At 45.2% G+C, this 19762-nt stretch overlaps 1 protein-coding gene and 1 long non-coding RNA gene across 8 annotated transcripts in view; one reads left to right on the forward strand and one right to left on the reverse strand.

Annotated features, from left to right (window-relative positions):
- Positions 1–782: 782 nt before the first annotated feature.
- On the reverse strand, positions 783–10731 carry LOC119049619 (uncharacterized). Of its 4 annotated transcripts, none has more exons than XR_005082563.2 (5): positions 9731–10613; positions 9028–9107; positions 8150–8275; positions 6349–6475; positions 783–1495 (listed from the first exon to the last, which is right to left on the reverse strand). It is a non-coding gene; the product is annotated as an uncharacterized LOC119049619 (long non-coding RNA). The 4 variants fall into 4 exon arrangements; XR_005082564.2 differs by lacking the exon at positions 783–1495 and adding an exon at positions 3432–3583 and having other exon boundaries at positions 9731–10731; XR_005082561.2 differs by lacking the exon at positions 6349–6475 and having other exon boundaries at positions 9731–10592.
- Positions 10732–10972: 241 nt separating this feature from the next.
- The window catches only part of SMG7 (SMG7 nonsense mediated mRNA decay factor), a 65307-nt gene continuing 56517 nt past the window's right edge, over positions 10973–19762 (forward strand). For 2 of the 4 annotated variants that reach the window (XM_037145671.2, XM_037145672.2), the window contains exon 1: positions 10973–11241. Coding sequence is in view for 1 of the 4 variants with exons in the window: in XM_037145672.2 (XP_037001567.2) it covers positions 11213–11241 (29 nt within the window). In the remaining 3 variants the exon portion in view is untranslated. Of the gene's footprint in view, positions 11242–13384; positions 13436–19762 lie in introns of all 4 variants that reach the window. The other 2 variants (XM_053663670.1, XM_037145675.2) reach the window with 2 other exon arrangements.

Genomic DNA, 19762 nt, shown 5'->3' on the forward strand with positions numbered 1-19762 from the left:
AAACCGAGAATGGTTTGCATGACATCGCTGTAGCCTGGCAGCCAAGGACAGTGGACTGGAATACACATGCATGAACAACGATGACTTCACTGTACTAGTCAGCAGGGGCGGTAGACAGTGTACTGTGGTGCATTCGAAATGAGCGAGCGAGTAGAGCAAACAAATCTGCATCAAATTTTGCATTAAGTTTGAACATTCTTCTGCAGAAACTATTTGGATGATTCAGAAGGCCATAGTCATGGGAAACCGGTGACTGGCAGCTTCATCATGACAACATGCCTGCTCATGTATCACATTTTGTGCAGAGTTTTTTTTTTTTTTTGCAAAACATCAAATCACCCAGGTGACTCAGCCCCCCTACAGCCCAGATTTGGTGCTCTGTGATTTCTGGCTTTTCTCAAAACCAAAATCACCTTTGAAAGGGAAGAGACTGCAGACTGTCCATGAGATTCAGGAAAATACAACAGGGCGGCAGATGGCGACTGGATTTGAGGTCTCAAGGTGTGGACTTTGAAGGGGACTGAGGCATCATTGTCCTCTGTACTATGTTTCTTGTATCTTTTTCAATAAATGTCTATTTTTCACATGACATAGCTGGATACCTCTGGGCAGACCTTGTATATAGTTTTGGGTTGGCCAAAAAGTTCCCTGCAGCTGTCTGGACTGTACTGTTTTGTATTGTCTTGTTTTAAATGATGTTTTCACTTTTACCAAAATGGGGGTCAGCTGACATTACACTTTGTACCCATAGGTGAAATTCAAATGATACATTTTTTTAAGGTTTATTTTATTCTCATTCTAGAGAAGGGAAGAGAAAAAGAGAGAGATGTGAAACACTCCAGGCAGCTGCCTCCTGTACAGGCCTCAACAGGGGATCAACTCCACAACCTTGGCACATGCCCTGACCTGGAATCAAACCAGCGATCTTTTGGTTATAGGATAATTTTTCAATCAACAAGTCCAGGGCAATTCATTTTGTTTTGAAGACCAGTCTTTAAAACGGCAATACGGAGTTTCTCATGCTACATACCAGCCTCTTTGAACTGGATTGTTACATGGAATGATCGCCAACTATCACAGGAAGCAAGATCTAGGGTGTACCTTCAGAAGACAGAGATTGCTGAGTCTGGAAGCACCTTTCAGAGGTCACCAATTCTTGTTTTTAAGTCCCCTTTCTTGTTTTTAAGACAGAATGCGGATCTAGTCTTTTCCTCTTATCTCTCAAAGAAAGGAGGTCCAAACAGATCGGTGCCAGACAACTATTCCTGCCCCAGACAGTGGGTTTCTTTGCTCCTCCGTCTCTTTTTTCTCTTCCTCCAGACTTCATGGTGTCCTTTTATCTTTTCTTTTCCCCACTCTTGCTTTCTTCTCAATTCAATTTTCCTGCTTCTCTCCTTCTTCCTCACCCATAAAAAAAATTCTTGACTGGTTACATTGCAGAGAAAGGAGGAAAATGCACATGGTTATACAACTGGGAGGGACCAGGGACAGTGACCTAAAATTGAAGAAAGAGGAGAATTATAAATGTAAGAGAAGACAAAAAGGTTAAGTATAGGTTTCATTTTAGATTTTTATTTCTTAAAATGATTTTTTTTTTAATGAATCCCATCCACAGCATTTGATCTTTCTCAGGCTGTGGTAGTTCCCACTAGACCCAAAATGACCAAAGACAGTAACAGTGTATTCAGAGGTGATTGCCTTCATCAGTTTTTGTTTGTGCAAAGGTATCAATACCTGACAGTACTGGGAAATGCCTTCAGAACTGTCTACAAGATCTGGTTTTTCAATCACCAGCATGTACAAAGCTGTTAGGCTGATCTTTAATCCACCTCCTTTCCCATTGCCAATGCTACTTTCAGGCTCTGGTGATGTGGCAGGTAGTTCAGCATTCTCTGAATACAGTAACAAACCAACTCCTAACTACAACAGCAACAACAACAAGAAATCTATTTTAGTTTTTGGTTGGTGGGAGAGATTGAAAAATATAAACAAATAAATAAATAAAAGCCACCCGTAAATAGCTGGCCTCACAAAAATAAGTATTAATATTGTATTTTGACCACTTCCTACGCAATTTTATTCCATAGTCATATTTTATGCATACAGTTTTGTATCTCTCAAGCATATGTTACTCTAGAATGCTATTGATCATGGTTTTCTGTTGCTTCTCCGGCCAGTTGCACTGTTCGGACTTCTCTTCCTGCTGGGAAGTAGAATTTGGAAACATAAACTCTGCGAAGTCTCCTTTTGAAGGGTTTGTAGTTAATTGAGACATGTAAGTGGATCATCTGATTGCATGTTTGCTCTGGGATCTTGGGGTGGAATGGCTCCAGAGAACTCTACCACAGATTTATCTCTCTGTAACTGCCCTATTCACTTGATTCTCCCCAAACTTTAAATTCGACAACAAGACTGTGTATACCATTAGCACCCCAGTACCAGCCTATGACCCTTTACACCACAGGTAGCAAACACAAGGCCTGTGGGCTGAATCCAGCCCTCCACCTTGTTTTATCCAGCCCGGCACCTTGTTTCTACCCGGTGGCAGTGCTGAGCTCTCGCTTAACTGTTAAGGAGTAGTTACATTTGTATAGTTCTGAAATTACATTTGGCCCTTAGGAGGCAACCATGAGGATGATGTGGCCCCCAGTGAAAATGAGTTTGACACCCCTGCTTTACATAAGAAATTCTCAATATATTTTTGAAGATTGAATGAATGAAGGGAAAGGTAAATACTGAAAATTTAGAGGATCCATAACTCATTAAGCTTTCTTTTCAGTATCAGGATACATCCAGATTAAACTTCCAAAATAAAGTATTGGTTTAGATTTAAATTTGACTTGAAAGAGCAGAGAAGAATAGGAATCGATCAGGAACAGAACCACAGAAATGGAGATCACATGGAGGGTTGTCAACAGGGGAGGGGAAGGGAGGGGGAGAAGGTACAGATAATAAGTAGCATAGACGGTAGGTAGAAAATAGACGGGGAGGTTAAGAATAGTATGGGAAATATAGAAGCCTAAGAACTTATACGTATGACCCATGGATATGAACTAAAAGTGGGAGGGAGGATGTGGATGGGAGGTGTGCAGGGTGGAGGGGAATAAAAGGGGAAAATAGGACAACTGTAGCATAATCAATAAAATATATTTAAAAAAAGATTCCTACTGGGTGTTCATGCTTAAATTTGGCTGTCTCACAGAAAATTAATTTCAACTTCTGCACTTAATAACCTTTGTGATGTCTAGGCCACTGCTGTACATATTTTGGAAATGGGGGCGTTCCCGGGTCTGGCATGTCCTTATTGGCTTGGCCTCACTACAGGGACGTTGTTAAAGAAGTAGAACCATGCAGGTCCTGTTGGTCAAACGACTGGATCACTTGGGGGACAATAATGAAAAGCTGAGGAAGAGAGAGAATCACTTGCCAGAGAATGATTCCAGAGACGTCATTTTGAAAGAGAACAGAGGAAAGCGCAGCAGCTGGATTTGCTCCTCACGAGCCTCTTCATCCTCTTCAGCTTTGACTGATCTTGGATCTCATCTCCTTCAAACATAAACTTGATAATGAGCCGAGACAGCCTCTGTAAGTAGACGGAAGTTCTTTACTTTCCTGGCAATTTATACTTGGTCAAGACACAACAGGTCATAGGGTTCTGAGGCAGTGTGTGTACTGCTCTCTTGACAAATGCAATTCTACAACATTTTATGTTTTTTTTAAGTCTAATATTAATTACAGTGTGAAGTTGAGTGTGTGAAGCTCTGATTCACTCTATATGCATATTAAGAGCAGCACCACCAGTTGAGTTACTGCTAAGTATATTATGTACATTATCTAACTGAACTTGCAGAACTTGCCTCTGGAAACATAAGTGTCTCACTGGCTTGGAAATTGCACACGACCCTTTCCTTAAGAAACTTGTATTCAGCCCTGGTTGGTGTGGCTCAGTGGACTGAGTGTGGGCCTGTGAGCCAAACAACCGCAGTGTGATTCCCAGTCAGGACACATGCCCGGGTTGCAGGCCAGTTCCCAGTAGGGGATGCATGAGAGGCAACCACACATTGATATTTCTCTCCCTCACTCCTTCCCTTCCCCTCTAAAGATAAATAAATAAAATCTTTAAAAAAAGAAACTTACATTGAATTTATTTAGCCCTACCCAATTACAGGAGGCAAAGAGTAACTCCAGAATTTACTAACACCTTTCTGGTGGCAAATACGAAGATGACTGAGCTTTCCATTCTCTGCTCTGATCCAATTTTCTTTCTGAACTTTTCAATTGAACTTTTCTACTCTATTTTCCAATGAGCTGGTAGCCTCTCCTCCCTCTTTTCATTTTCCCCAACAGTGTGTTTTTCTTCTTACCACATAATAAAAGGATTAACTGCTCCCCCTACTCCCCAATTAAAAAAGCATAAAAGTTAAATAGAAAGGATTTGGACACGGAAGACTTTTCTTCTGTGTTGAAGTATGTGGTGACTTTGCTGCGAGATGATTGATGAGTTGTCCACAATCTTGCAAGTATGCTCTTTACTCATTGCCTAATTAAGTTTCATTTCATTGAAACTTTCAACAGCAGGTTTCAATCTTCACATGGGTTGAAGGTCCAGGAAAATGATCTCCTTATTTCTTAGGGGTTACTTCTATATTCTATAGTAAGATGGTCAGCCATTTAACACACTTATATGCAAGTCATGCACAAATTCCTATTTGTTTTTTTTTTTTCTAAGATTAATTGAATCCACAAAAATTTACTGAGCACCTTTGTACCAGGTGTCTGCCAGGTACATGAATGAGCCAAACGGTGCAGTGTTGGCCTTTAAAGAGCTTCCAGCCAACTCGAGGCAAAAGACATTGAACAAAGAATGACAAATACAAAAAATACTATGAAGGAGAAGGGCAGGCTGCTATGGGAACGTGTAATAGGTGTAGCTGGCCTAGCTTGATTGGGGGAGGCGAGGAGAGAAGGTTTTTTCCCCAGAGGAGTTCAAGTTTAGTCTTGAAGCATAAGAAAGGATGAGTGGTCTAGGGAGAAGTTATCTAGATAAGGGAACAGCTTGAGTAAAGGCTCTAAAAGCAAAGGAACACTGCCTATTCAAGGGACTAAGAGAAGGTCATTGTGGCTTACAGCGGTGACACCAGGAAATGCCAGAGAAAGAGGCAGGCAAGGACCAGATCACAAAGGTCATCCAAAGGATCGGAAACTGCATGTTAAGGGCAATGGAAAGCAAATGGAAAAAGTCAAGCTAGAAAATAAAAAAAATAAAGTTTCTAAAAAGCTTAATATTGAATTTGTTCTGGAATGTGCTCTAATATCTAGTAATCCAATGATAGAAAGAATTTTATTTATATATATGGCAAAACTATCTAGATTTCTGATGTGTTGAATTCTTCTGAGAAGTGAAAAGAGCCTAGGGTAGTTAAGCAAAGCAGAATAGTTCTTGGTACGTATCCCTAGCATGCCTTGGGTGATGAATATACGGCCTATGTCTCTTGGCCTATTATGTTTTAACTTGAATTGCAAATGGAGGTGATAAAATAATAAGGGCAGGGAGAAGAGGAAGCTGTATGTGTGTTTGTACACATGTGGTTTCTCGTGGTTTTGGAGAAGAGCAGATTTGTAACAATGAATGTCACTATCACATTCTCGGTGCTCAAAAATAGTAGTCTAACCTACAGAAATTAGGAAACTGAAAACTACAACATAGTAAAAGATTTTCTTCCTTTTAGTTAGGTATTTTAAGCAAAAAAAAAAAAATAGAGCTTCTGACTTATGCAACAGATTTTGACATGAAATATACTAGTTTTTGACTAGTGACCCCCAAGATGGCTTTGGTAATACTGGAGTAGTAAAGAGAACCATGAACACTAAGGCCCTTGGATAATATAGAGCATAAAAGACTAAGGTTTTAATTTTCTTTTTTAATATTCTTCATTCTTCCCTAGGAGCGTTTCTTCTTCACCTCTCTAGATGGTCGGTATCCGCTCAATTAGCACGTATGATTTTAAGGTGTGGTTCTTTCCCAGAGAAATTTTCTTATGGAGACTTGGGGAAAATTCTTGAGGATTAAGAATGTCTCCCTTAATAAATATTAGGAAAACCATAGAAGGAGAAAGAGCCCTGAATCCCATTCTCCAACCTCGCTACCAGCCCAAATAGAAGTTTCTTCTCTTGGGTCGTGGACTGCAACGCTTCCTGACTGTTCTTTGGGCTCAGGGACTCCGTCTTAGGAGCAAATGAATAAACATACACTTAGCAAACTGTTGGAGAAAGGCTGCAGATCCTTGGCCTGGGAAATCACAAGCTACAGGAGACCTGGGTTTAAATGTCCGTGTGTATCTAACTCACTTTTCAAAGAGAATAAATCACTCCTTTGATTGAATCACGTAGCTCCGTGGTCTAAGGTGTGGTCACCCAGAGCGCAGGCCAGCCTCATGTGCATGGTGTCCTTGACTACTGCAATTGATCAATCACCCTTCTCAAAATAGAAACACATTTATTAAGTACCTAATTGTATACATGAGTTGAAAACATTCAGAATATGTAGGCTAAATATCAAAATTAATGACTGCTTGTTAAGGTTTTTGTGGAGCAGGAAAGATGTCTATTATTATGAAAAGGGAGGAGGCTAGCTCTACGTGTTAATTGTCAGGTTGTGAAAGCTCAGGGTAAATTGGGCAGGAATGTGAAGAGCAGCTTCTCAGCAAGCACTTGGTGTCTGACTGAAAGCTGCCCTCCATGTTTACTTGGGCCCAAATGTGGTTCCATGAGGCTTTTTGTGAGAAAAGGTGTGTTAAATTTCATCCCTCTAGAATCTGCTGCTCGATGTCCTGATATTGTATTCTTTTCTGTAATCAGAGTTGTGGATAAAGAAGTCTACATTCTGGCATGAGAACAGATTTGGGTGCCTGGTCAGACCTACGAGTGTTAGGGACAAAGACAAATTAGACAAATAATTAGACAAATTATTAGACAAATTATTATTTTAAGAATAATGTTGCCCTGGCTGGTGTACTCAGTGGATTGAGCGTGGGCTGTAAACCAAAGGGTCACTGGTTGGATTCCCAGTCAGGGCACATGCCCGGGATGCAGGCCAGGTCCCCAGTAGGGGCCACATGAGAGGCAACCACACATTGATGTTTCTCTCCCTTTCTCCCTCCCTTCCTCTCTCTCTCTAAAAATAAATAAAAATAAAAAAAGAATAATGTTATCCTTCAGTACTTCTCAGTTATTCCTTTTTCCTGGATGTTAAAGAGCAAGAGTGCAAAAAAAAAAAAATTAGGGTTTATCAAGTGGCAGTGCAGTATGTCAGGCACTCATATACTCTGTCGCATGTACCGTCCTTGAAGTGCACAGGACGCCTGTCACAGTAATGTTTCCAGTTTGGTCAAGGAAGAACCTGAAATTCAGAGACGGAGATGCCGAGCTGGCACACACTCAGGCTTTGCTGGCCTGTGATCTTTCCATAAATCACTTAGGCACAAACAGAAAACTTGAAATCAGGTTGTTGTAAATGAAATAAGACAGTTTCTCCTATTTAATTTATTTTGGTTTAGGTATCTGCAGGGGAAAAAAGTAAGTAAAATCTATTACAGGAAGATGTTTATCTTCTACAAATCTGTTGATGGGGAGGGGCAGGAGGAAGACATGAGATTGAGGAATGTACATTAGGCAACATGTAAATGCTGGGTCCTGATTTTTTCTGAGTCTTATTTTTTAAAAAATGTTTTAATAGATTTAATTTTTAAAAAGATTTTAGTTATTTAGAGAAGGGAAGGAGGAAGAGAGGGAGAGATACAAAGATGTGTGGTTGAGTCTTGTGCGCCCCTTACTGGGGACCTGACCTGCAACCCAGGCATGTGCCCTAACTAGAAATAGAACTGGCGACCCTTTGGTCTGCAGGCCAGCACTCAGTCCACTGAGCCACAGTAGCCAGGGCTGAGTCCTACTGATTTTTAAGTTATTGTCAAGATGGGCATCAATGTCTTCTAATCTGTAAAATGTAAAAATTACTATTTTTTCTAGTTTGTAAGAACATTGTAAAGTTATTGGAGACTCTTTAGAAAATTGTTAGGAAGGCCGCTATAAAATACAAAAATTGTTTATATTCCTGACCCTCGTCTGTGTATCTAAATTACTTTGTTCTTACCTTAATTATCACATGCATCACACTGCATCCTTGTCTTCTCTCTGGTACCTCTTCCAGCAGGTGGGTTCCTCCAAGCCTGGGACCATGTCTTTTTTACTGCGGTATCCATAGTAACCTAGACAGAGCCTGAAATAACAAGTGCTCAGTAAATTTATTGAATAAACGACACAACAAAAGGATTCATCTCTTTTAAAACAAAAGATTTTATTTATTTTTAGAGAGAGGGGAAGGGAGGGAGAGAAACGTCGATCCTCTTGCACCCTCCCCACAGCCCTGGCCAGGAATACAACAGGTGACCTTTTGGTTCAAAGGCTGATGCTCAAGCCACTGATCCACACGGCCAGGGCGGGGTTCACCTTTTTGGCCCAAGTTCCTTTATTTTCAAAATGAGAAGACACTAACCTTGGTCTAGATTGCTTATCAGGGGTGTCACGATGTATGCTCCTGTGTGGTTTACTAGAGATAAGGGCCACGGGCAAATAAGTTATTATGATGATTAGTCAGGGGGTCATTATTTTACATAACAAAAGTTTTATTCTGACTAACATCTTTAAAAAAATCTAACCAATAAATGTCAGGAGAGAAATGTAGGATGTTTTAGGTAGTATGTAGCAGTAACTTCCACTCTGGGGCTCTGCGGACTGACGAACCAGAGATGAGAACCGTCTCTCACTAGGTGGCTCTCTTTCCCAGGAGTGGGCGGCACACGGTGCAGTCAGGGATGACAGGGCCATTGTACAGCTGCGATCGCCGTCACACCGCATCACAGGAGGCGTGCGTGCGGTAGGTGGGGCGCAGTCCAGTTTGTTTTGTCAACCATAATCTGTCTTTGGCATTTATTTCAAAGCAGCCTGTACCTTCATTTCCTCCAAACTTACTCAAGAGTTCCAAAACAGATATTGGTCCAGTCATTTAATAGGTCCCGGCTCAGGGAAGGATCCTGAAAGTGCCTCTTCACCTAGCATAAAAAATGGCAGGAATCAGGTACCCAAATTCAGCTGAGCAAAATTAGCCCACTAAAATCCTGATTTTAACTATCCAGTGAGGACTCCATTTTTGGAGGGTTTTACGCCGTTACACAACCCAAAGTCCTTTGGGAGAGCTGCTTAAACGACTCCACAGTACGAATCGAAAACACATGTCAAATAATTCGTTCAAACCATTAAGACGACTACTTCACCAGCTACTTCTCACTCGCTCCACATTACTATTGACTCCATTCTTTACTTCTGCTTTTAGCCCTAAACCTGACACAAAATAGATATAATAAACAAGCAACAAGATTTGTTGTAATGAACATTTTTTTCTAGACCCCTCTTCCATCGGAGCTTCGCGATAGTAACTAGGCTTTTTTTTTTTTTTTAAGTCCTATTTTACCCAACCCTTTCCTCTCTAACCCAAAGGACACAGAGTGACAAGTTCTGAGACACTGCAGACCCATCAGAGAAGGAAGACGTTTGCGAAGGAGGGAGGAACTCGGTCTGCTTTGGATAATTAAGGGGGGGCCCCATTTGAGGTACTTATGAGAGGGATGGCAATCGTCAGCGTCTCGCCACCTCCTTGGCTCTAAATGATACAAACCTACTTGTTAGGCTTATAGGATGCGCCCCCTTCTCCCACTCCAGCCTCCTTGCGGCAGGTGGCGTGGCTTGGGAAGGCCGCGGGGGAACTCCGAGGAGGCTCGGTCGCGGAGGGTGGGTGTGGGGTGGGGTCTGGGAGATTCCTATAAGGAATCCTCCGACCCACTCGGAAAAGTAGGAGGTTCCCGCCGGCAGGAGAGGGATCGAGGCTGTCGTGTGCCGTTCTCCTCCCTCAGGGACCCCGTCTTGCCGGGATCCCGCCTCCCCGAGCTCGAGGCTGCTGTGGGAAAACCCCTCGTCCGCCACGCAGCCCAGCCGCGCCTCCTCGCTCTCCCTGCTCCAGCCCGCAGCCTGCCAGCCTTCGGGCCTTGCGTCTCCTTCGCAGGCCCGGCCCTTTCCACGTCCGGCTGAGAGGAAACTATGCAGGTGGTTCCCGCCCTTGGGCGGGTGGAAAAGCCCACGGTGAATGCCTGGGGGTGTCCCCCAAAGCTGGGGGCAGGGGAGAGGGAGGAGGAAATGAACTTCACAGCCGGGGAGAACTACCCGGATTCCCAAACTGGGGGAGGACTTTAGACGTTAAGGGAAGCCAAGGGAAAACCCTGGGCACCTTCCCGAATATCTATTCGCCAGGGGAGGGTCACCCGGTAGGCACACATTGGTTACTATGACAATACTACAGCTTCCAGTTGCCATGTCAGCTGCTTATCCAATCCAGTTGGATTCCTTTCTCTTCCTCCGTGGGCTCCACCTCATCCCCTCCAACGGTCTCCCTGAGTGCAGGGGGAGGAACCATAGAAAAGAGGTGGGGGTCCTCAGCGTCACTCCGGGGCGCGAGGGAAGACCGGAGTCAAGGGACTGGCGGGCGGAACTGTAGGAGGAAGGGGCGCCGTTTCCGGCAGGGAATAGTGGAGGAAAGGAAAAGGGAAGAGAGCAGTCGGGTGGAGGGAAGGACGGGGGAAGACTTTGAGTGTAACTCCCAGTAGATTTGGGCTCGATGTTCCCGGTGAAGCTGGGGTTGCCCCCTCGCGCAGGGGAGAGGGGTGGGTTGGCCAGAAGCCTCCAAGCGCCACCAGCGGGCTACTCAGCAACCACACAGTCGCCACCCAGGTAGCTGATCCCGAGAGGGAGCTCCACCGAGCCGAAAACCACCCGGAGGGGCCGGCACCACTGAAGTCTCGCGAGAGGGACCCCCTACTTCCTTCCTCTGCTTCTCCCTCCTCTTTCCCCCGCCCCCTTCCCTCTTCCCTCCCCCTCCCTCCTCCCGGGTCGGAGTGTCCCTGCGCCCCAAGGGCCGGAGCAGTAGCGAGAGCAGTTTCCCCGGTCCCTCCCCTCCGTCTCACTCACCCCCACCCCCCCCGCCGAGCGAGGAGGAGCTGGAGGAGAGGAAGATGGCGGCGGCCGCCAGCACCCGCGGTGCCGCTGGGCCGCTCCGAGGAGCCTGAGAAACCCACAGAGGCTTCGCGGGAAGACGCGGCGGCGGAGGATGAGCCTGCAGAGCGCGCAGTATCTCCGGTGAGTGCCGAGGCCGGCCTCGTACGAAGGGGGAGCTGGCCGAGGGCTCGGGCATGGAGCTACCGACACAGAGGTGGTATATCCGGGGTGGCGAGGGAGTTGCTGGGTCCTCTCCTTGCCCGGCAGGGAGGCGGGGGCTGCGAGGGGACACGCGGGAGGGGGCGGAACGGGCACATACCGGGGTGTTGAGCCCCCCGCGGGCCGGGCTGAGCTCCAGCGAAGCCGGCGACTCTCGGCTCGGGGAGAGAGGTTAGGGAAGCGTGAGAATGTGTGCGCGCGCGCGCGCTCGGGGTCGCGGGCTAGCAGCTGAGGGGTGGGGGCAGGCGCCCTGGGAGGCGATGGCGACCCCGGCTGGAAGTGGGTGTGGAGGAGTCTGGTCCTGGTGGTGGGGGAAACGTGGTGTGGTGTGGGATTGGCTGGAACGATGCGTGATCGGAAGACGGGGTGGAAGTCTGCACACCTGGGGTGTGTGGGGGGCTGGGGGGAGGGAGGGCTGGAGGAGGGAGAAACCGCGGGGGACTGGAGTTTGTTCTTCATTCTAGGATTGGAAGTACTAGGTAATAATGCCATCTGTAGTTAGTTGGCGGAGTGGGGGGTGGGGACGTGAACAGGGGGAATGGATGAGGAAGTGAGGAAAGAGAGAGGTGTACAATGGACGGGGTTGGGTTCCCCAGAAGAAACTGGGTTAGAATCAGTGTAGTTGGAGTTACCACTCTTTTAAGAGTGGTGTAAAGAACTTGTATGTGGTGTGGATACAGTCTGCGAGTATGGGATGTGTCTGGAGGGGGGCGATGCAGACACATTGGAAGCAAGTATAGAATGGCGAGAGCATATTAAATGGAAAGACACCAACTATTGTGCAGCCAGGAAGGTTCCAAGGAACTTGGAGTTAGAGGTAATAAAGGTCCAGATCTTGATGACAGAGAAAAAATGAGGTCGTTAGAACCTGAGATAACTGGGGAGTTGCTTCTGCATAGAAACGGGGGAGGCAGACCTTAAAGTGGCTCACTTTGCCTTTCAGGAGCAGAACTAAGAAAGGCAGGCATATGGGAAGATGTTTTTTAAAAGTAGTTTCATACCTTGCGGAGGAGGAAATTGTGCGGGGTAGAAGCCTGAAATGAGCAGAAAAGTCACTTTAGTTGTTTAGTGAAGTGAAAGTATTGAGGACAGCAGAATGCCTGAGTTTAACAGGGGCAGGGATCCACACAACATGTGTGCCACGTGATTATAGGGTAGTTGGAAGTATATCTATAAATTAAGGTCCTTTTCTTCTACTCTGATATCTGCTTATTGTTAGTATGTCAGATAAACTTAATTCACCTGTGGCAAAGATCCGTGGTGGATGCTGTACAGGGTGGCTGTGGAAACGGATCATCGGGATAGTCCTTAATTTTAAGGAATCTGCAGTTTAATGTAATATACATTAGGCAAGTAAATAAATAACAGCACAGAGTGAAAATGGTATCATAAAAGATGCCAAGTGTTACAAAAGTCCAAAGGCAGATTACCTGAGCAATTGCGGGGAATCAGGAAAAGCATCCTTTGTTCATTTACTCATGTATACACTCATGATTCATTAGTCATTCTGTTGATCAGCTTTATAGGAGGCATTGTACCAGCTGCAGAGAATAGAAAGTAAGAGCTCCACCCTCTTACAGAGTTTAGTTTGTTAGGCTTCAAGGAGAAAATGGCACTTAAAATGGCCCTAAAGGATCAACAGTATTGGATTGTTTATCCAATATTACGTATCCCATATTTTGTATCCAGTACTAAAGGTATGGATTGAGAAGAGAGGAGTCCAAGTGGAAGAGAACTGAGAAGAGTGGTGTAGACAGGGAGGTGGGGGGCCAGGGTGGTGTTCGGTCCAGTTACACAAGACTTTAGGGCAGGGGTCCCCGACCTCCGGTTGCGGGCCAGTACTGGTCTGGGCCTGTTAGGAACCTGACAGCACAGCTGGAGGTGAACTTGAATGGAATGTGCTGAAATCATCCCAAAGCCACCCGCCCTACCCTGGTCTGTGGAAAAATTGTCTTCCATGAAACGGGTCCCTGGTGCCAGAAAGGTTGGGGATGACTGCAACAGGGTGATACAGCTGGAAGAAATGGTCTTGTAAGTTACTAAGTTTCATCCCTTCCTTTTACAGATGAGGAAATATAGCCCAAAGATGTTAACATTGTTGAGGATCACACAGCTGGTATGTGGAAACTGTGTAACTCAGATGTAGGTCTTCTAAGTCCGCATCAGCTGTATCGTACAGCACGTCCAGGTTCATCTGTTATTTCCACAGATACGTATTGAGAGTGTACTATATTGTAGGCACGGAGGATATCGTGGTGAGCAAAACGAACAAATGAGTGTGTTTATCGGGCAGTGACAAGTACTGGGAAGAAGCATGATAGGGTGACAGGGGAAAGCCCGTTTGATAAGATGCCCATATTTGAGAGGGCCTTGAATGTCCTGATCTGTAGTTTATAGTTAAAACGGACAACAGAGAACCTGAGATGATTTGTTTAAAAGGGAATTCACATTTTCATAGCTATGTGTTGGGAAGATGAACTTGTGTAGCATAATGGGCAGTTAAGGCCAGAAATAAGGTGGAGGCAGTGGCACTAGAAAGGTGATAAAAAGCACATTGGGAGAGTGGTGGGGATTTTAATGGGAAGGTTAGTTGGCTTTGAGAGGCTGTGTTAATGTATCTTACATTTTGTAAGATATATCTAGAAGATTTGGTCCAGAAGATTTATCCTTAAGTTGTGGAATTGATGATAGATAGCTGGAGGTGAATTTCGTTTGTAGAAGATGAGAGAATAAGAATGAACACACTGTTTGAATAACCTGTATTTTCCAGGTAAAGTGGAACAGGCATAAGTTCTGGGAGTCCCTTAGAGATTCCTGGGAGCCAGCTTTTTGTGGATCTTGCACATCTGTCCTAACTAAATAAAGCAAGTCTTAGGGCTAGTAGTACTCTGGGACAAGCCTTTCTAATAAAGAAAGGCTTCCACCAGCCCAAATTTCCCCTCTTCCTTTTAAGGTAATCATTCTATTTAAAGTCTGGTGTGGGGAGACTAGAGAATGTCTTCAGGGAAGCATTATGTTCACTTTCTTTTCTTTGATGAAAAAGGAACTGTTGGTTTTTACAGACAACTTGGGGAGGATGCTGGGTGTCGCCGAATGAGTGTAGTTGGAGGTGGGGCAGTTACTCTTTGTGACCTTGACTTTAGGAAGAGTTTTCTTGCCTACCTTTTGTCTGTGGAAGACCATGACTGGGCAGTTTTTAAACTGCAGAGCTGCAGATCTTCCCTCGTGTGGCTGAAAATTAGTTGTGTCTCAGCTGAATTAATTTGTTAGGGTGAGCGGGGGTGTCCGATGTTAAATGGTGGGGTGGTGACAAACCAGGAGCAGGATGGTAGTTTCCAAAGAGTAAGAACGAGGAGATGAGGTAGGAAGCATCAGTAAGACTAAAGGAATTCAACATCAAGTGGACTGAATTAGCCTATTCTCTAATAGAGTTGAGACAGCAGGTAGGAAAAAAACCTGTTCTCTGTGTGGGAAAAAAGGTGGTGATCTGGGCAGGAAAAGTGATGAGACTTTGTCATCGTCGTCAATGTTGTTAGGAGGGACATGTCTTTTTTTTTTTTTTTTTTTGAAATAGCAGACTGACGAGACTCCTGTTCAAATGAGCAAGCTGAGAGTAGTTTCTGCATTTTATAAAAATGAGAAATGGGCTGGGTGCACCTGTAGTCCAGGCTGCTCGGAGGCAGAGGCAGAAGGATCCCTTGTGCCCTGCTGATCTGGTGTCCCCACTAAGTGAGGCATCGGTATGGTGACTTCCGGGAGCGAGGTGCCACCAGGTTGCCTACGGAGGGGTGAACTGGCCCAGGTGGGACAAATAAGAAATGGTGTTAGTGTGGGGGTTCTAGACTGGCATTGAAAATGTATTACCCAACTTGAAAAAAATTTAGTCTTTTCTCTTTCGAGTTATGACAGAGTGGAAAGATATTTAAAGACAGACACACCACTGTTGAGTAAAAGAAAAAGGTGTACTGAAATAGTTCATTTGACAAGGGTGGGAGAAGGGTGAGGATAGGCCACAGGTGTGATAGTAGGGGAGGTGTAATATTGTGCTTTAATAGAACAGCATTTGAAAGAAGAGAAATGTGGAAGTTAACATGTTAGAGTTGGAAAAGCAGGCGGCGGGGAGGTATTGAAGGACCAAACAAGGACAACATCATCAAAATTGTTTTTGGAGGTGAGAAAGTGGAATAATCATAGCCATGGGGAATACCAGTCAAACAGGGCAAATCCTGTTACAAAAGGTGGCACAGGTGCCACTGAATGACATCTGGTGCCCTTGTGGGAGCCAACTGTCCACACTCTGTACTCTGGGCTCCCTCCAGCGTTCCTCCTTTCCTTCCTTCACTGTCCTCCTCTTTTTGCTTTAATTTCTTTTTATGCTGTAGGTTTTTCAGCAAGGTTTATTTGAAGTTGATCCCTGGTGTTAGTTCCCTTTACAGGAAAGGTCTGTAAATTATTTGTTAGTGGTTGGTTTGTATGTTTACATGATACACTTTTTATTTGTCAGAAACTTTGTTACCAGAGTTACTAGAAATAATAGAACAGCGACAAAGTTGTTGTTTAAATACTGACTAAAATACCCAATGTGTTATAAGATAAAATGTATCACTGTAAATCGTGGAACCAGGGGCAGATGAAGGGAGGGGAGCAGGGTGGATCAAGTAGCGCGCAGAACCTAGCAGAACCTTAACCTCGCTGGGGAGAGGAAGAGGGATGTCATGGGGAGCATTTGGGAGGAATATGGACACTCAGGAGGGCGGGCTCCCGGCTGTGCCTGCTAGTGCTGGCCCTGGGTGTTCCCTGGAAGCCCCCCTGTAGCTCCCGTGGAAAGTCGGTAGCATGTGCTGACATTAATTCAGTAGGTCAAGAAGTCTTACCCTTGACCCACTCTCCACCACCCCCGTCCCATGTACAGGATTGAAAATGGCTTCGGTCCCAGAAAATCAGCCAAACATGTCTTATTTAACACACATGGTTCAGTTGTGTGTGGGGGAAAAAACCCCAAATGACACTCTCTCGAGATTTCTAAGTCTATTTTTTGTTGTAATGGTGTTAATAGCATTTCACCTGCTTGAATGTTGACTGGCTAAATAATTTTGGCAGTTAATTTCTGCTTCCCTTGTGGTTTCATTTGGATTCACAATGTGTACTTCCTGTCCTAGCCTATGTTTCACTGCTATTTTATAGCTGTTAGGTTCTATGTTCATGGCAGATGAAGCGATTGCTGGTTTTTTTTTTTTTCAAGATGTTATATAATAAGCTCTGGATACACTGCTGTATCAAATTTTTCATGAGGCACTTTTGGGATGGAGGGTGGTTTAGACTTTATAAGGGCTGGTTTGTTTTTTAGTGCAGAAATACTGTTTGCAGCCTCCAACTACAGTCATTGGTCTAGGAGAGGGTAACTAAGGAGGGTTCATCGGCAGTTACAGGAAAACATAGGGATGGAGTGTAGGCAAACATGTCACGTGGTAAGTGAGAACTTGTAACCAACTCCTTTCTTGTTAGCATGTAAGTGGAGCTGTGTAGGAAGGTTGTTTTCACCCTCCCTTAGACCTAATTTTTACTCAGGGGGGGTGAGTAGGTGACTACTAATTGTTTAAGAAAACTTTAGGGGGCTTAGGTAGACCAGGTAGCAGTTTTGTTCTTCGCTTCATTTAGCACAGGGTTTCTTAAGCTTGACACATACGGGCATTTGGGGCCAGTTCCTTGTTGTGGGGGGCAGCCCTGTGTGTCTTCCGATTTTTAGCAGCGTCCCTGGCGTCTCCCCACTAGATGCCAGTGTCATTCTCCTCTATTTATGACAGCCCAAAACGTTTCCCTACATTGCCACATGCTCCCTGTGGGTGCACATCCAGTCCCAGTTGAGAACCACTGATTTAGAAAAAATGCATAGGAAGATATATACGCACAGCACAGATTTATTTCCTTTTCTCGTCTTTTAAGCCACGGATTACTTTGGCTTCTCTTACCATTTTTCTCTTAGGTAGTAAGAGGCTAGTTACCACCACGTTTAGACTTTACCCATAAAAACCTGTATATGTTTAAGTGTATTTTGTAATCAGTGTTTTATTTTACTGGCAATTACTGAAAACTTGCTTCATGGAAAGCACGGTTGCAGGACTTCTTTGCCCCTGGGGGAAACGGAGAAATCCTGGGGAGAGACACTGACTGAACCCACTGGCGGCACGTGAACTGCCAAGCGCTGCGTTGGTGAGCCAGACGCACTGTGTCGGTGTCGGGAAGAACGTCCGGCAGAGGTGGAGGAGGCGAGATTTGATCTGAGTTTTGAAGGGTGGATGGGACTTCCCAAGAGTGGATATTGGACAAATGGATATTTTAGGCAGAAGGAACGTTGCATGGTTCCTTTATTCCAAGTACATCTCTAAAAATTTTACTCACTCCCATTTAATACATCCTGGCCCGGCCTTTCCAAGTTTTTCTTAGATAAGATGCTTATGGGCAGAGCAGCAGAGGCGTGGAAGTGGGGGGTTCGACTGGTGTTGACAAGGGAAAAGCGGTTTGACTCGAGTCCTGCACAGTCCCTTCCGTTCTCTGCCTGCGCTTTTGGTTACATGCCATCCTTCCAGAACCTCTTTCAGCTGTAGGCCTCTCTCCTTTTAGTCTTCACTCTTCCCTTTTCTAGTCTTTCCTTTTGAGGACTAATCTCAGTTTTCTCTTAAAAACTCTTTCCTGTTGTGGTTTTCCCTTTGATCTCTGCCTCTCCTATGTCTAACAATTTAAAGTTTACCTGATACTATACGTTTTTTTTCTTGCATTTACCATCTACTTTTCCTTAATCCCTTGTAAACCAGCTCTTTCCCTGGTACTTTATTGGAATCGATATTCTCCAAGATGCTAAAGGCCAGGTTTACCCCCAGCTTGTTTTTCTCTCTCACGCCCACACCCTCGTCTCTGTGTCCCTCTCCTTCCATCCATCCTTCCGTCCCCCCCAGTGCACGCTCAGTTGGGGCCAGCGTGTATCCTGCGTCCCTGGGGATAAAAAAAGAACACCTGCAAGTGGTGACACCAGGCCAGCAGGGAAGTGCACCGTCACCACGCCGTCCGAAGTCCGTAGCTGCTGTGACACAGACGTCACCCCCGGGCCTCACGGGAGGTTCTCGAGCTCTGCTGTTTGTTGTGGGCGCTGTAGGTCCATGGCTCTGACGACCCCGCCTCTCACTTCATTTCCCTCGTGCTTCTCAGCTCACCGCCGGCAGAAAGAAAGGCGTGGCCTCAGTCTCTGTTCCCTCTTCTTCAAACATTTCTTTTCCTCAGAAATCACATTTGATCATGGGACTTCGGCAGTCGCCACATCACTGTTCACAAGTCTCTCCAGCATCTACTTAAACGTGAGTCATTGCGGCAGGTCCTGGGAGACAGATCGACGCATCATGTGTGCTATTCAGAGAGTTTGTAGACTGTTTGATAGGCTTAAACTACTAAAAATGTGCTGATTTTTATAAGCAAGGTAATACATCACCAAGCACAGTTGCACATCGTGGTGTAGAGCATGGTCTCTGGGTCAGACGGGCCTGGACCCGGACACTGGCCGTGTGGCCTCGGGGAAGGCTGCGGAAGCTTGCTGTGCCTCGGGTTCCACACCCGACAAGTGCAGGCAGTAATGGTATCAGTCCCCTGGACTCACAAAGATCAAGTGCCAAGAGTGGCTCTGGCACATAGTAGGCTCTGTGTAAACTTAGCTGTGCGTAATGTCTGAAAGTTAGCCTCTGGCACCATGACCGTTTTGCCCCGCTGCCTTCTGGACACTCCCTTCTTTTAGCAGTCTTTCCGTTAACAGCAAACTGAACGCTCTTCAGAGTCAACCCTTAATTCTTACGTTTCTCACCCTGTTCCTCAGCGTGCAGCTGCTCCTTCCATCCAGGTTTGGACTGCACAGTCACCTTTGAGGTCTCCCAGTTTTCCTTACCCTCTTCCACACACACCCATTCTGGAAATGCAGCCTTCCTGCTGTTTCCTCTTCGTCACTTCTAGCACCTGTCAGCTTTATACCTGTACTGTTGAAATAGTCTTCCCAGAATGGTACCTTGCCTACAGTTCTCACAGGCAGCAAGAAGACAGCATCAAACACTGCCCACTACTTTCTCTGTGTTTGAAGTGATAGCATCTCCGGGTCTTTCTCTATCTTTCTCTATCTTTTCTCTATCTTTCTTTATCATTTCTCTATCTTTAAGATGGACAATGGGTCTCATAAGATTGCTTCCAGTATTAAAATAACAAAGGTTTATGTACGTTCAGCCTCCCCGCCCCTCACCAGCTAATCTTTTGCAGTGCTTCTATATTAATATTACTGAAAAGCATTGGTGTCTGGCTTTCCTTTGCATAAACTCCTGAGTCTGGCCTTCTTGAGCTTCCATAAAATGGTCCTCATCTATGTGCCTTGGCCCTCAGCTGTCTACTCTGCCATTTATCTCCTTGCCTTTTT

Source organism: Artibeus jamaicensis, unplaced genomic scaffold (genome assembly GCF_021234435.1).
Source record: "Artibeus jamaicensis isolate MK-2021 breed Jamaican fruit bat unplaced genomic scaffold, CSHL_Jam_final contig_327, whole genome shotgun sequence".
In the NCBI taxonomy this organism is placed as follows: Eukaryota; Metazoa; Chordata; class Mammalia; order Chiroptera; family Phyllostomidae; genus Artibeus; species Artibeus jamaicensis.